Raw genomic sequence first — 16,328 nt, 5'->3', positions numbered from 1 at the left:
GAGACTGTCTTTACCAGGAGCTCGTAGCTTTTGAAGGGATGGACAGATTTTTTTTTTTTTGAATGATGACAAAACAGTGTGAAAGTATTTGGGCAGTGTAAAGGAGAGAGTCCTCAGGAAATGCTTCTTAGAGAAATTGACATGTCTAAATAGGGATTGGCAGTGTAAAGGGGGAGGAGGCATTTGACCAAGGGAACTGCAAATGCAAACACACTGAGGGCTGGTAGGGTTAGAGCAAAGGCTGCACGTTGCAGGGTTGGCTAGTGGGGAGCTGGAAGGCATAGGCCATGTGATGGCAAGCCTTATCTACCAGAGTAGGGAGTCTCAATTTTATTCTGAAAATGTTGGGGAGGTTTTTAAGTAAGAGAATAGAGAATGAAAAGTATTGTTCAGATGGACAAGTCAGCCATTGATAATATTATTACCAAGAATTGTGTCTGTTGGAGAATAATGCAAACTTTTAAATTTAGTAAGGGTAATAATAATAAATGAACTTTAACTTACTACATCTAGTTCAGCAGATTCTGTTTACACACATGCCAGGATTTATCTATGTATGGTTGGTCTGGCAGGGATGAGGGAGCATGGGGGATGCTGGCCTTCCTGCTTCTTGGAGTAGTGGGAGTATGATTGCAGTGGAAATGTTAGCCACTGGACAGCAGTAGAGAATCCATTGCACCCAGTCTAATAGAGAGGAGCAATGAGTGTATCAGTTGATTGCTATGTAACAAACCACATTCCAAAAACTTAGTGGCATAAAACAATGACTTATTTGTTCATGATTCTGTGAGCAGTTCCGACAGGCTCAACTGGGATCACAAGCTCCTTGTGGTGTCGGCGGGGCTTACATCTGAATGTGCAGTTGGTTGGCAGAAGACTGAGGGCTGTTGGATGGGGCTGGGCCAGACTGTCTCAGTTCTCATCCACGGGGCCTCTTTTCTTCCCGGAGGCTTGTCTCAGCTTCTTTCCGTGGGTGGAAGTGTTCTAAGAGGGTGAGGGGAAGCTGCAGGAAGTCACATAATCTCACTTCTGCCACATTCTAGTGGTCAAAAGACCAGCATGGATTTTAGAGATGGGAACATAGACTCCAGCACTTGATGGGAAGAGATCACATGTGGCCATGTTTTATCTACCATAGTCTCCCGTCTGGGCACGACTGTTAGCGTCCCTCCCAGGACTCTCAAAGTAATGTTCTGTCCTGGCATCAGGCCGAAGTCCCCAAGCTCACCATATGCATCAGTTCCAGATGCACACTGGGCTGCCAGGTGCAGTACTTCGGTTGCAACTCTTCTCGATTGAGAGACTTGTGAATAAAAAGACAAGTTATCTGCCCCCACATACCCCGTACACAATGATGAGATAGGAACAAGTTAACCACAATACATACTTGTATGCAACAAGGAGAGTGACAGGAGGCACGTAGCAGTCACTAATCCACTGAAATCCAGCCAGGCATGTGTTGTCACACACCTTACTCTGGAGGCAGGAAATAGGTTTTTCTTCTGTGGGAGTGGTTCTCCGGGACTCTTGGCTCTACCCTCTGAGATGTCCTCTTTTTTCCAGAATAGATAGCCCATAATTTCAGCTTTTTCATCCTGCCTCCTGCTTATAGAAAAGTGGGGATCCAGAAGTCTCATCATTTTAAACTGTCTCTGTCCTTTTTAGTCCAAGCTGTTAGTATTTTTAAATAATACAAATTTCTTTAAAAATGTTGTGAGTTTCGGGTTTCCCTGGTGGCACAGTGGTTAAGAATCCGCCTGCCAATGCAGGGGACACAGGTTTGAGCCCTGGGCCGGAAAGATCCCACATGCTGCGGAGCAACTAAGCCCATGTGCCACAACTACTGAGCCTGTGCTCTAGAGCCCGCAAGCCACAACTACTGAAGCCCGCACACCTAGAGCCCGTGCTCTAGAAGAGAAGCCATTGCAATAAGAAGCCCTCCCACTGCGACAGAGTATCTCCCACTCACCACAACTAGAGAAAGCCTGTACACAGCAAAGAAGACCCAACACAGCCAAAAATGAAATAAAATAAATTTATTTAAAAAAATAAAATAATAAAAAATAAATAAAAATAAAAATAAAAAGATTCCTCTGAATCTTAATGGAGTTTACTCCATGCCCCCAGTGATACATCTGTAATTGTTTTTCAGACAGTCGTCTCTCTGCTTTGGGTATGTAAGGCTTGTGTGAAACAATGCCCTCAAGGTTCTTAGTAGTAATTTTGTCTAGCTAACAGGGTCTACTAGGTACCACCTTAAGTTTTTCTGGAGTCTTAACTAAGAGTATTACAGCCATTTAATAACCATTTTTGGTGGAAGAAGAGGAGGAGGAGAGGGCATAGGGGCAGGTTGGGCAAACTGTGGCCTACAGGCCAAATCCTGCTGCCAGTGATCTGTTTGTGCGCAACACAAGCTAAGAAGAGTTTTGACGTTTTTAAAGCATTGTTAAAAGAAACAAGAATACACAACAGAGACCATATGTAACTCACAAATCCTAAAATATTTGCATTCTGGCCCTTTACAAAGTAAGTTTGCAACTCCTGGTCCAACATAAGAAAAACCATTAGCATATTATTTGACGTCAGTGGGAAAAACAGTACATATAGTTATCCTGAGACATCAAAAGCATTTGACAGAATTTATCTGTTCTTGACAAAAACTCTAAAAATAAATTGAGTAAAGGGTTTCATGTACAAAGAGTAGAAAAACCAAAAACATTTTTAAATTTTATTTTATTGAAGTGTAATTGATTTACTATGTTGTGTTAATTTCTGCTGTACAGCAAAGTGATTCAGTTATACATATACACACATTCTTTTTCATATTCTTTTCCATTGTGATTTGTCATAGGATGTTGAATATAGTTCCCTGTGCTGTACAGCGGGACCTTGTTGTTGATCCATTCTATGTATAATAGTTTGCATCTGCCGACCCCAAACTCCCAGTCTATCCCTTCCCCACCTCCCTCCCCCTTGGCAACCGCAAGTCTATTCTGTGTCTGTGAGTCTGTTTCTGTTTTGTAGATAGGTTCATTTGTGTCCTATTTTAGATTCCATATATAAGTGATATCCTTTGGCATTTGTCTTTGCCTTTCTGACTTACTTCACTTAGTATGATAATCTCTAGGTCCATCCATGTTGCTGCAAATGGCATTATGTTATTCTTTTTGGCTGAGTAGTATTCCATTGTGTATATGTACCACATCTTCTTTACACATTCATCTGTCCATAGGCATTTAGGTTTTTTCCGTGTCTTGGCTATTGTGAATAGTGCTGCTATGAACATAGAGGTGCATGTATCTTTTTGAATTATGGTTTTCTCTGGATATATGCCCAGGAGTGGGATTGCTGGAGCATGTGGCAAATCTATTTTTAGGTTTTTGAGAAATGTCCATACCATTTGCCATAGTGGCTGCAGCAATTTACATTCCCACCAGCAGTGTAGGAGGGTTCTATTTTCTCCACACCCTCTCCAGCATTTGTTATTTGTAGATTTTTTTAATGATGGCCATTCTGAGTGGTGTGAGGTGGTACCTGTCTCTCTAGGTCTTCTGCCCATTTTTCGATCAGGTTGTTTTTTTGTTGTCAAGTTGTATGAACTATTTGTATAGAAAAACCAAAATTATTTTTAATAAGCATCTTTGCAGTAGAACCAATATAAGAATAACTCTTTATTACTGTTCTGTTTGGTATCATATTTTTAAAACGCAGTAGTAAAGTGCGATATGAAAGTAATGACAGCTAAATGTGAGAAAGATGGAGAAATAAAAATAATTTTAAAATGATGTGTACAGAACAGTCCAAAAGGTCATCCAGAAAACTGTTCAGCAAAGTTATAGAATATAAGACAAACATATTGTTTCCTTTAGCTAAAGCTATATAGCTAGAATATTTTAAAAAGATTGTCTTTACGGTACTAATGAAGAAATGTTCACATATGTGTGCATAGATACACATGGTTTAGAAATAATATAAAATTCTGATAGAAGAAATAAAGGACTTAAATAGCACTTGGGAATTCCCTGGTGGTCCAGTGGTTGAGACTGCGTGCTTCCTTTGCAGGGGATGCAGGTTCGATTCCTGGTCGGGGAACTAAGATCCTGCATGCTGTGCAGCACAGCCAAAGAAATAATAAATAAATAAATAAATAACACTTATATTTCTGCTATGTCTGGAACATTAAATTTGATTAGCATGTCAAAATTTAAAGTAATACCATTAATACCAATTAAAATGTCTTCAGTCCAAGTTCCTTAGCATTTCATCCTGAGGTCCTTGATCTGGTGCCCACCTGCCTTTGCAGCTTCCTAAACATCACCTCTGGTTTGAGATCTCAACCTTTCCCCCCAATAACCTTGCCCTTTCTCTCCCATCCTGCCACCACTACTTCTGGATAGTTAGGATAGACAGTTAATATGAAATCCAGTCAAAACAGTAGAATTGTGAAAGGGACAGCGCCTGGCAGCTGGTAGGTACTTACAGTATGCTTCTTACTGCCTGGATGAGAGTGATTTCACTGTTTATTATTGGTGTGAGGAATTTGAAAATGTATGACAGTCATTTTCCCTGCAGAGAAGGAAACGTAGAAGTATAAGTATTAAATGAGGAGTAGTGTGATTTCTGTAGATTGTGATTTCTGAATAGCCAGAGAATGGATCTGTTTGTGTCATATATTGCCTAATTGGGCATATTGAGCCCTGAGCTGTGTGGGAAAGAGCGAGAGAAGTTCCAGGCTACACGTTGCAGAGGTGAAGGGCAGGAATGGCAGCTCACACAGCAGTGGTGATTTGCCAGTGTACTGTCAGGGAATAAGGGCTGAATTATAAGGACAGCACATCTGTAGCACTTCTTCACACACCCTTGAGGTTTCACCAAGCTCTGTTAGAATGTTATTAGCTCATCTGCTAAAGAGAAAGACTCAGCTTAGAGGACTCTGCAGGAATGACCTGCCCAAAATTGGTTTACATTTTTGTTTTTAAAGACCATATATCTTTTACTGGCATCTTAAAAAATGTTGAGATACGTACTGAGTACAAGCTATACATGCAGATGTTATCTGCACATCTTTAGTCTTGCTAATTCTGAAGTAAAGCACCTAGAAATGGGGCCCTTTGATACAGTTTTTACTTTGCATCCATAATTCAAAGTCATTCATGCAGGTAATGTTTGTGAACATCCAACTATATACTAGACATTGAGTGGCGGAAAAGAAAGGTGGTTGCTAAGGACTAGGGCCTGAGCCCTGGAGCTCATGCTCTGGGAGAGGCCTGGGAATTATGTTTGGAAAAGTTTCCCATCGTATTTAGGGCTAAATCCAAACTCCTTCACATGACCCCCAAGGCCACATTGGATCTGGTACTTCCACCTCACTGACCTTCCAGCCTTATCTCCTAGTGCCCTCCCCCTTGCTGTGCTCCAGCCACACTGGCCTGCCTGCTATTCTATGAAAAAGTCAGATCCATTCCCAACCCTTTATATACTTTGCATGAGCCCTTTTCCTCCAAGTCTTTGCATGGAGTCTTCCTTCTCATCAATTAACTATCTGCTCAAATAGTCCAACCTGACTAGCCAACCCTTTCCATCACTCTGTCATCCCTCTTCTGTTTAATTTTCTCCATAGCACAGCATTCTGTCTGAAATTTTCTTATATGTGCCCATTGTTTTCTGTCTCCCCTGCTAGAATGTCAGCTTTGTAAGGATGTGAGTGTTGTCTTGGTTCACCACTACATCCAAAGCATCTGGCACATAGTAGGGACTCAATAAATATTTGTTGAATGAATGAAAGAGGAGAACGGGCATTCAGACATTAACCGTTCAGCAAGTTGGTTGCTGTACGGAATCAGGGACGTGAAAGCCAACTTGACGTAGCGGGGATTAGAGAAGTCTCCCCACAGGGAACTAAGACCTGAGGAATGAGTTGGCGTTTGGCAGATGGAAGGATAGTGAGAGTGTATGTGAGGAAGATGTTTGCAAAGACCAGTGGTATTCAGGAAACCCTTAATAGCTGGACATGTGGGGAGGGGTCAGATGTGGTGATGGGACCTACAACTGGACAAGTCAGTACAAATCATGTCATGGAGGGTCTTCCAAGCCTGAGAAGGAGTTTAGATTTTACTTGTGCAGAATTTTGAGCCTTTTCATAACCAGGACACTAGAAAAGAATAGTCTGAATCTATGTCTGTGCTTTCTCATTCCCTTGGATTGTTCAGCTTATTATAATCTGACTTGCACCCTCATCACTCCATTAAAACTGTGTTTGTTAAGGTCACCAGTGACCCTCTGCTTGCTAAATACTTTGCTGCCATCATCTTACACAATTCAAGAAAAACAGCTCTTGACCTGGTTAACTTTTTTTCTTTCCTGAACTGCTCTCTTCCCTTGATATTTCTTGTTCTACTTCTCTTTGGGGGAAGCTACTTCTCAGTCTCCTTTGCAGGCTGCTCTTCAGGTCCACCATCCGCAGTTCTTTCAGTGTTGTTCTCCAGAGCTCCATCCTGGGTAGAATTCTGTTGTCCTCCTGCATACTCTCCCTAGGCAATCTCACTCATGTCCTTGATCTCTGCTTCGATGACTCCTCAGTCTTTCTATTTACTTCACATCTTTTTCTTAAGCTCCAGATCTGTATATCCAGCTGTTTACTAAAAAGCTCCCTCCATATGGATAGCCTACAGACATCTCAAATTCAGTATGCTAAAAAGCAAATCCATCATCTTTACCCCAACCTAACACCACTGCTAAATTTCCTGTCTTGGTAACTGTTATCAGTTACCTAGTGGCCTAAACCAGAAACCTTCAAGTTCTTTTAGATCTTTTTTTTTCTCCCATATACCCCACAGATAATCAACTGCAAGTCATTTCAGTTCTCCCTTACAGTTTCTCAGATATGTCTCCTTTTCAATTTTACTGTCAGAGGTTTCAGATAATTATTCTCTCTCATCTGTGTTATTGTTTCCCTGCCTGTAACTCTGATCAGTCCCTTCCCCTCCCTCACAATTTTGTCCTCTATATAGTGCCAAATCTGATTGTATCACCCTGACCCCCTCCACACTGACTGATGTGAGGAATTCAAATTGAATTTGTCATTAATTCCTTGACCACCCATGTCCCAGGGTTCCCAGGTCTAGCACTTCCACACTTCTAACTGATAATGATTGTTCCTTTTTCTTAACTCCTGAACTGAATGCCTGCACCACACCTGGGTACGTACACGTACTACATGCCTTCTGTCCTGTAACTGTTTTGTGTATATGTATTCTATGGACCAAATGAGGGGACCTTCTCCAGGGCTTGGACCATATCCTCCAGAAAGGGTAAGACAGTAAATGCTGTGGACCTAGTGTGCAGTCAATAAATATCTATTGGATGACCTTCACTAATAAGTCTTTCTCTCTTTATATATATTATTTTATTAATAATGTCAACTTCCCTTTTTAAAATTGTGTGTTCTCTGAGTTTTAAATTTAACTGCATGAAGACTTTGTTTTTCTAGTAACTTATGTTGTTGGTTTGCTAATTAATAGGGCTTAACTTTTCATTTGCACCTGACAAAGTTTTTTTCGTAGGTGAGGAATTCTTACAATGTGCATGGTGGTAATAACAGCTGTTTTTGGAAGAATCAGCAAGAATGTGCTAAATACCATCAAATACTCTTACATTCTTCAGTCATTGGAAAGGTTTATAAGTTGAGAAGTATCACAGCTTTAATTGGATTTAAGATAGGTTAATTTGATTCTTCCTTCTCAAGAGAAAGGATTTTTTGGTTCAATTTAAGACAACGTATTAGGAATTAGTGTGTTTCATGACCTCCGAATGTGAAGGATTCTTTTATTTCCAATACAGGCGTTAACATGTAGAGAAGAACTTCTTACCCTTCTTCTGTCACTCCTTCCACTGGTATGGAAGATACCTGTTCAAGAAGAAAAGGCAACAGGTATGTCAAAATTCCACTGGGGAAAAAAGTTCCATTGAAAAGTTACTTCTGCCATAATGGTTGATAACAGCTCAAAGTCAGAATGGTATGTATTAGTGGGATACTTAATATGAAAGATTCTTTAGGCAAATACCTTTTTATTTCTTCTAATAATAGAAAAACCATGGTCCTTCTTAGGGGATTACCTGAATGTAATGATGATTAGAAAATAGATGAAGAAGCAGAACACTTAGCAAAAGGAGTAAATCTGGATATGTAGTCTAACATTTGAGAAATGGAGAGTGAAAAGTTTGAAGAAAGAAATTAAAGATTCTTTGCTTATTTTAAAGACTGCTTTCCATTACCAGTACTCTTGCAGTTTAGTTTTTCTAATGTTGCTTTTAAAGGATAATTTTGAAGTAATATTTTGTTTCAGGACTGGGTAGAATTATGACATTTAAGGTCAATACATATTTTTAATTTCTGATTCAGAAAAAATAAAAATATGTATATATATCATATTAAGTATATGAAACTTAGTTTAAATATTTAAGTGTAGGGATTAACAGGTTTCCCCCTTGACCATTTCTGGAATATGTGAATTGTGAGATGCTTAAGGATCTCTCAGGTTGAAAAAAAAGAAAAACGCTGAATCATATTTGAATGCCATATATGCATTTTTAATGCATTTCTGATATGGAGCACTCTTTTTAGGGAGTTACCTAAGGTCTTTTAATATTGCTATCCTGCTTATTTGTTGATTCACTGATTCTGCTCTTATTTTCTTCTGAATTTATAGAATTCACAAATTGTTAATCACTTAAGAAATCTAACTCATGTTCTTTGGGGAAGTTGTCTTCATTGCCTGTGCCTTTTGCATACATGGAATTTGTCAGACTCCTTTTAATCCCCTCCCCCTTAATGAAAGTACAAGTCTTTTATTTACAGATTTTTAATTTATTCATTCTAAATTGTAACTATGTCTTTCATGTAGATCTTATTAGATATTATTGTGAAGGGAAAGACCCAATTTCATTATCTTTTTAATTAGTGTGGAAAATTTATTCATTTCCCTAAGAGGTAGGTACTGAGTGGTGACCACACGGCAGCCCTAGGTTCTAGGCACTGAGGATGAGACAGCGATGCCTATACCTGTGCCTAGTTCAGTGCGTAGCACATGCTGTAGATATTGTGAATGAATAACTCTTAACCTCAGGCTTGGAGAACATTTGGTATCTATTGTATGATTTTGAAATAATTTTTGGAAAATCTTAAAGTTCCTAAGTTATATCAGGGCTATAAACTAAATACTATTTTGAGCATATAATATACCCCTTTGTCTTAATTAATGGCATTATCAGAGAGGATGTGTAGAAAAATGAAGGAATAATAGTGCTAAATACAAGCACTACTTTCCTAACTCTGTTCTCCCTTGTTGTTTTCAAAATCAGTTTCTATCCTTTGAACCAGTGCCACCTGGTACTTAACATGAGCAGGGTAAGGAAGTGAAGTGATAGCGGGAGGAAGGGGAGTAGAGACATAACAAAAAGCTAAAGGAAATCAGCCCCATAATAAAAATATACTGAGGGTGAACTCCTTAAGTGAATGATAAGTAAGAGGGTAATCACCTAGGCAAATTGAGTTTTAAAACATATTAAGATATTCGAAATTTTCTTTATTTCCTTAGATTTTAATCTACCATTCTCAGCTGATATGATCCTGACCAAAGAAAAGAACTCAAGTTCTCAAAGACCTACTCAGGAAAAATTATATTTAGAAGGAAGTGCCCCAGCTGGTCAGGTTTCTGCAAAAGTCAATGTTTTTCGAAAAAGCAGACGACAGCGTAAAACTACCCATCGTTATTCTGTAAGAGATGCAAGAAAGACACAGCTTTCCACCTCAGATTCAGAAGTCAATTCAGATGACAAAAGTATAGCAATGACTAAGCATAGAAGGTCCCATCTGCTACAGCATTTTGTAACACAGTCTCCTAAAGAAGACCACCTTACAGCTAAGCTTGACCGCTTATCAACCAAAGAACAGACTCTTCCTGATACCATGGCTTTGGAGAATTCCAGAGAGACAATTCCAAGACAGGAGTCAAACACTGACATTTTAAGTGAGCCAGCTGCCTTGTCTATCATCAGTCACGTGAACAATTCTCCATTTGACTTATGTCATGTTTTGTTATCTTTATTAGAGAAAGTTTGTAAGTTCGACATTACCTTGAATCATAATTCTGCTCTAGCAGCCAGTGTAGTGCCCACACTGACTGAATTCCTAGCAGGTTTTGGGGACTGCTGTAATCTCAGCGACAATTTGGAGAATCAGATGGTTTCTGCAGGTTGGACTGAAGAACCAGTGGCTTTGATTCAACGGATGCTTTTTCGAACAGTGTTGCATCTTATGTCAGTAGATATTAGTACAGCAGAGATGATGCCAGAAAGTCTTAGAAAAAATTTAGCAGAGTTGCTTAGAGCAGCTTTAAAAATTAGAACTTGCCTAGAAAAACAGCCTGACCCTTTTGCACCAAGACAAAAGAAAACACTACAAGAGATTCAGGAAGATTTTGTGTTTTCCAAGTATCGTCATAGAGTACTTCTTTTACCTGAGCTCCTGGAGGGAGTTCTACAGATCCTGATCTGTTGTCTTCAAAGTGCAGCTTCGAATCCTTTCTTCTTCAGTCAAGCCATGGATCTGGTTCAAGAATTCATTCAGCATCATGGATTTCATTTATTTGAAACAGCAGTTCTTCAAATGGAATGGCTGGTTGTGAGAGATGGAGTTCCTCCTGAGGCCTCAGAACATTTGAAAGCCCTCATCAATAGTGTGATGAAAATAATGGGCACTGTCAAAAAAGTGAAATCAGAGCAACTTCATCATTCAATGTGTACAAGAAAAAGGCACAGACGGTGTGAATATTCCCACTTCATGCATCACCACAGAGATCTCTCAGGTCTGCTGGTTTCGGCTTTTAAAAACCAAGTTTGCAAAAACCCGTTTGAAGAGACAGCAGATGGAGATGTGTATTACCCTGAGCGGTGCTGCTGCATCGCGGTGTGTGCCCACCAGTGTTTACGCTTACTGCAGCAGGCTTCCTTGAGCAGCACGTGCGTCCAGATCCTCTCCGGGGTTCAGAACATCGGCATATGCTGTTGTATGGATCCCAAATCCGTGATCATTCCTTTGCTCCATGCTTTCAAGTTGCCAGCACTGAAAAACTGTCAGCAGCATACATTGAATATTCTTAACAAACTTATTTTGGATCAGTTAGGAGGAGCCGAGATACCACAGAAAACTAAGAAAGCAGCTTGCAATATTTGTACCATTGACTCAGATCAACTAGCCAAATTAGAAGAGAGCCTGCAGGAAAGCTCATGCGATGCTGAACCTTCCTCAGGTGTATCTAGTCCTTGTTACAGATTTCAAGGGATCCTGCCCAGCAGCAGGTCAGAAGACTTCTTGTGGAAGTGGGATGCCTTAGAGGCTTATCAGAGTTTTGTTTTTGAAGAAGACAGATTATGCAGTGTGCAGATTGCAAATCACATTTGCAGTTTAATCCAGAAAGGCAGTGTAGTAGTTCAGTGGAAGCTGTATAACTACGTATTTCACCCTGTGCTCCAAAGAGGAGTTGAATTAGCACATCATTGTCAACAGCTTAGCATCACTTCAGCTCAGACTCATGTGTGTAGCCGTCATAACCAGTGTTTGCCCCAGGAAGTGCTTCAGATTTATTTAAAAACGCTGCCTACCCTGCTTAAATCAAGGTTTGTATGTGTGTGTGTGTATAGATTTTTTTTTCCCTCATTGTGTGCTTTTGAATATCTTTGTTCTTTCCTCAGATTTAATTTTTAGTTTAACCACAAAAAAATATTCCCATCACATGTCAAATTTTTTTTTTAACGTTTATTTACTTGTTCATCTGTTTTTACTGGGATGGTCATAGAGAATAGGATAGAGCCATTGATTTTAATTTCTCTGAAAAAAAAGTAAAGTTTTAAATATGTATCTGAGAAAACAATGGACACAACACAGATATCCAGCAGCAGGGGCGAGGTTAAATTATTTTATATGTGCTTGATGTAATATTTTTAGCCATTAAAAATAATGTTTACAAGGATCTTGGGACATGAGAAAATAAATAAAATAAATAAAATAAACAAAATAAAAATATCATCCAGTTATTTACAACTATATAAAATATGCATATACTTAAAATGGTAATTATTTATGGAGGCATTGAAATTAAGGGAATTATTATTTTTTAAATACCATAGCTACATTTATTACCTAAGTAATATATGTAGAAAAAGTGGGAAATACAGGTAAGCAAAAAGAAGAAAATTACAATTACTTTAGAATTCCGCCAATGCGTTTTGCAGATTTTGTGATTGTCAATTCTGATACTTAAAAATAATTTTATAAATAAAGCTTGCTTCTGATGGGTAGTTGGCCTTTGAAATTAATGCATATACCATTTTAAAAACATAATAAAATACAACCCATCTATGATTATTAACTTTATAATCATTTTTTAAAAAATTCCTGACATTTTGACGTTGTTTACGTAGCACTGACTTTGATTTGCAAGTTTTTACCTCCTTGGCGTATTTGTGGACAACCTGGATCTTTGCTGAGCTGATTTATACTAAAGTTATTGCCCAGAGTCCTGTGATCCAGACCCATGAGTCTTACCTGAGACAGAGCTGAAAAACTTCAGATCTGTAGTTTGGTTCTTTCCTTTTATGAAGTGCAGATTGAAAACAAACAAAAGTCCTGAGGGAACCATCAGGCAGACAAATAAATGGACACAGGAATGCCTCTCTGCTTTCGGAGTGTCCATCTCAAATATGGTGGTGGTTGTGGCATTGAGAATTTGTATAGAGAAATTTGCCATTTGGAGAAAAATACTCTTCCCTGAGTTGCTTCATTTAACTTGAGATGCATGTAATCTGTTCTTTTCAAATGCTGCTGGAGTCAAATATCTAGTGTTTGAAGAAGGATGTAAAAGTAACTAGAAAGCAACTTGAGATCCTGGTCATATCTAAGGACTTCAGACAGACGTTTGATGAATTGAAATAGTGTTAAGTATATGCAGCAGTGTCATTTAAATAGTATATGTACCTACTTATAAATGATGTTTCTGTATGTAAAAACTCTTGTGTTTTTTTTTTTTTCTCACAGGGTAATAAGAGATTTGTTTTTAAGTTGTAATGGAGTAAACCAAATAATTGAATTAAATTACTTAGATGGTATTCGAAATCACTCGCTAAAAGCATTTGAAACTCTGATAATCAGCCTAGGGGAACAACAGAAAGATTCTTCAATTCCAGGTGTTGATGGTATAGACCTTGAACAAAAGGAGCTGTCATCTTTAAATGTGGGTACTTTGTCTAACCAGCAAGCTTATTCAGATTCTCAGAGTCTTAGCAAATTTTATGCCCGCCTCAGAGATGCTTATCCAAAGAAACGGAAGTCTGTCACCCAGGATGTTCACATCAACACGATCAACCTCTTCCTCTGTGTGGCGTTCTTGTGTGTGAGTAACGAAGCAGAACCTGATAGGGAGTCCGCCAATGATTCAGAAGATACTTCTGGCTACGACAGTACAGCAAGCGAGCCTTTGCAACACATGCCGCCGTGTTTCTCTCTCGAGAGCCTCGTCCTGCCCTCTCCCAAACACATGCACCAAGCGGCAGACATTTGGTCAATGTGTCGTTGGATCTACATGTTGAGTCCGGTTTTCCAGAAGCAGTTTTATAGGCTTGGTGGTTTCCAAGTATGCCATAAATTAATATTCATGGTAATACAGGAACTATTCAGGAGTCCCAAAGAGGAGCAAGGGAGAAATGAAGGTGATATAAATGGAAATGAAAACCAACACTTACACAGACCTTCTCAATGCGAGGTCACTGTGAAGGAAGATTTATTATCTTTGACTGTAAAAAGTGACTCCACGCCATCAGAACTGGGTAGTCTGAAAAAAAGTGCTGACAGTTTAGGTAAATCAGAGTCACAGCATACTTCTCCCATACGTGTGGAACAAATTCCAGCTCCGGAAGCTGCTCCAGAGGAAGCAAAAGTATTTACACATCGAGAAAGTGAGACCTCACTTCAGGGCATCCGACTTTTGGAAGCCCTTCTGGCTGTTTGTCTACATGGCACCAGAGCTAGTCAGCAGAAGATGGAATTGGAGTTACCTAATCAGGTAACAACTTGTCCTTCATTCAGCTGTTGTGTAATATATATACATATCTATATAGATGTGATACTATTGTCATTTTGTTTTCCTGAAGATTCTAAGTTTTGAGTTGCTCCTGTATGCTTAGCACGGTGCCAGGTACTGTGGCGGACACAGAGGAGTACATGACCCTGTTCTTGCCCTCAAGAAGCTTTCTGTTTAGTCTGGAATTCAGATCCCACATGTGACAAACTTACCAACTCTGAAAGGCATTAGATATGCATTAGATGTCAAATGGGTAATAATGGATATCGTGTGTCAAAGTTCAGACTCCAGTCTGGGCGTGATTCTGTTTGGTGCCCTGCCTAGATCCCCTGCGAAGCTGATCCACCCGTCCACCATCTGCTGCAGAGGTCGGCTGCTAAGGACTCACGTCTGCACCCGTCTCCCTAGGAATGCCCTTGGCTGACCTGGGAAGGGTACTCAAAGCCAGTGACTGATGGGTGTGGCTCTGAGGGCGGGGACAGTCTCTGTGGTGCAGTTCAGGCTCCAGAGCGTCCCATGGAATTCGGCTGGGACTACACATTTGTTCGGAAACCACATCTTTGCCTGGATTCTTCCCCTGGCATGTTCTGCCTCCCTCACGCCTTTACACACTTCTCCTGAGAGCACATCTCAGCGAGAAAGAAATCCCGTTTCAGGCCCTGCTTCTGAAGAAACTTTGAATATGGCATATGCCTTCTTTCCTTACTAACTCATCCCTGACTCTCGTGTCAGCCAGCAGGCTCTCCCGACTGCAGTCCTGGCCTCCTGTCTAGAACATGTTGCTTCCACGTTGCTCACCATTAAAATAGGCCCTCCTTAGTATAGCATGCTGAGCCCATCACAGCCTCGCATTCACTTCCTTGTGTAGCCTCATTTCCTGCCATCCTTCACCATGCTGCAGTCAGCCATACTGAGCCGACAGCTTCTCGAGATGCCATTCTGTGTCATCACTTCTGTACTTTTGTACCTGTTCTTCTTCCTGGCGTATTCTCTCTCTCCTGTTTCTATGCCTGCTACCTCCAGCTTGTTCTTCACTGTCCCGCTGATACAGTCCTTCCCCTGGGACACTTTGACAGGTCTCTCAGGCACATTCTCTCTTTTATGTACTTAGAGAACTTTGTTTATAGCTCTAGTATGGTCACCGTGGTATCTTATCTGTATGTATCTGTGTCTAACATTGGACAGAGATAATTCCCTAAGGAGGAAGTCAGTTTCCTCTCCATCCTTCTGGCCTCATCCCCTCAAAGAGGAATGTCGGCAGGCAGCGAGAGTTCCTCTCAAGGATAGACGGGAAGAAGTAAAGAAGGGAGGAGGAGAAAAGGATTAGAATATTAGTGCTTCTTAGAGCCTTAAGGAATCTCTAAGAAGAATGAATTTGTAAAATCTAGAGATGGTTAATCAAAACTCTGAAATTTCAACTAATCATTTTTTGCCTGATACAGTTAATTTATGATACACTGAAATTCAAACCAAATGAGATGAGGAAAGCATGTGATAAATTAAAATGTTATTATTAATTGTAACAGTAGGATGTTTATATAAGAACTAGATATAGTCATTTTAATTTCATATCAACTGCAAATAAATGGACTAGCTTTTATTTAAGTACATATTAATTTACCATTTGTTTTGTCACTATTTAATTTTTTCTTAAGGCATGTTATTATTCTTAGTCTCTTTTCTTTTACCTTAGAACTTGTCTGTGGAAAATATACTGCTTGAAATGAGGGACCATCTTTCCAAGTCAAAGGTGATTGAAACAGAATTAGCAAAGCCTTTATTTGATGCCCTGCTTCGAGTTGCACTGGGGAACCATTCAGCAGATTTTGAACACGATGACGCTATGACTGAGAAGGTATGAATAGCTTTACATTTGTGTCGTTTGGGTGTGACTGGCAGAGGCAGAAGCGTGTGGGATGGGAGTAAGACAGCGATGAACGTGGTTAGAACATATGGGCCAGAATCTGGTCAGGTGAGTTTGATGGGTCGTGTCTCCATTGTCTGGGATGGATTGTGTTTTCTTAGTGCCCTGTGTCATAAAAAACAAGAGAGCAGTATGACATGCTTTTCTTCATCTAATCTGGAAATTTTCTGAGAATTACTTCTAGTAAGGTGGAAATGTATTATTTGATAAGTCTTACATATAACTGATAGTTTATTAAATGATAATTCAGGAATGTTGGTGACTCAGTT

The 16,328-nt window shown here is 39.7% G+C and overlaps 1 protein-coding gene across 7 annotated transcripts in view; it reads left to right on the top strand.

Annotated features, from left to right (window-relative positions):
• LYST (lysosomal trafficking regulator) overlaps positions 1 to 16,328 on the top strand; it is a 195,958-nt gene that overhangs the window by 56,351 nt on the left and 123,279 nt on the right. For all 7 annotated transcript variants that reach the window (XM_057734359.1, XM_057734357.1, XM_057734360.1 and 4 more), the window contains 4 exons: positions 7,840 to 7,930; positions 9,597 to 11,676; positions 13,094 to 14,117; positions 15,829 to 15,990. In XM_057734359.1, the coding sequence (XP_057590342.1) occupies positions 7,840 to 7,930; positions 9,597 to 11,676; positions 13,094 to 14,117; positions 15,829 to 15,990 (3,357 nt within the window). The remainder of the gene's footprint in view (positions 1 to 7,839; positions 7,931 to 9,596; positions 11,677 to 13,093; positions 14,118 to 15,828; positions 15,991 to 16,328) is intronic.

This window comes from Hippopotamus amphibius, chromosome 5 (genome assembly GCF_030028045.1).
Source record: "Hippopotamus amphibius kiboko isolate mHipAmp2 chromosome 5, mHipAmp2.hap2, whole genome shotgun sequence".
NCBI lineage: Eukaryota > Metazoa > Chordata > Mammalia > Artiodactyla > Hippopotamidae > Hippopotamus > Hippopotamus amphibius.
The sequence above is the reverse complement of the archived record's forward strand: the minus strand, read 5'-3'. Positions and strand labels throughout refer to the sequence as shown.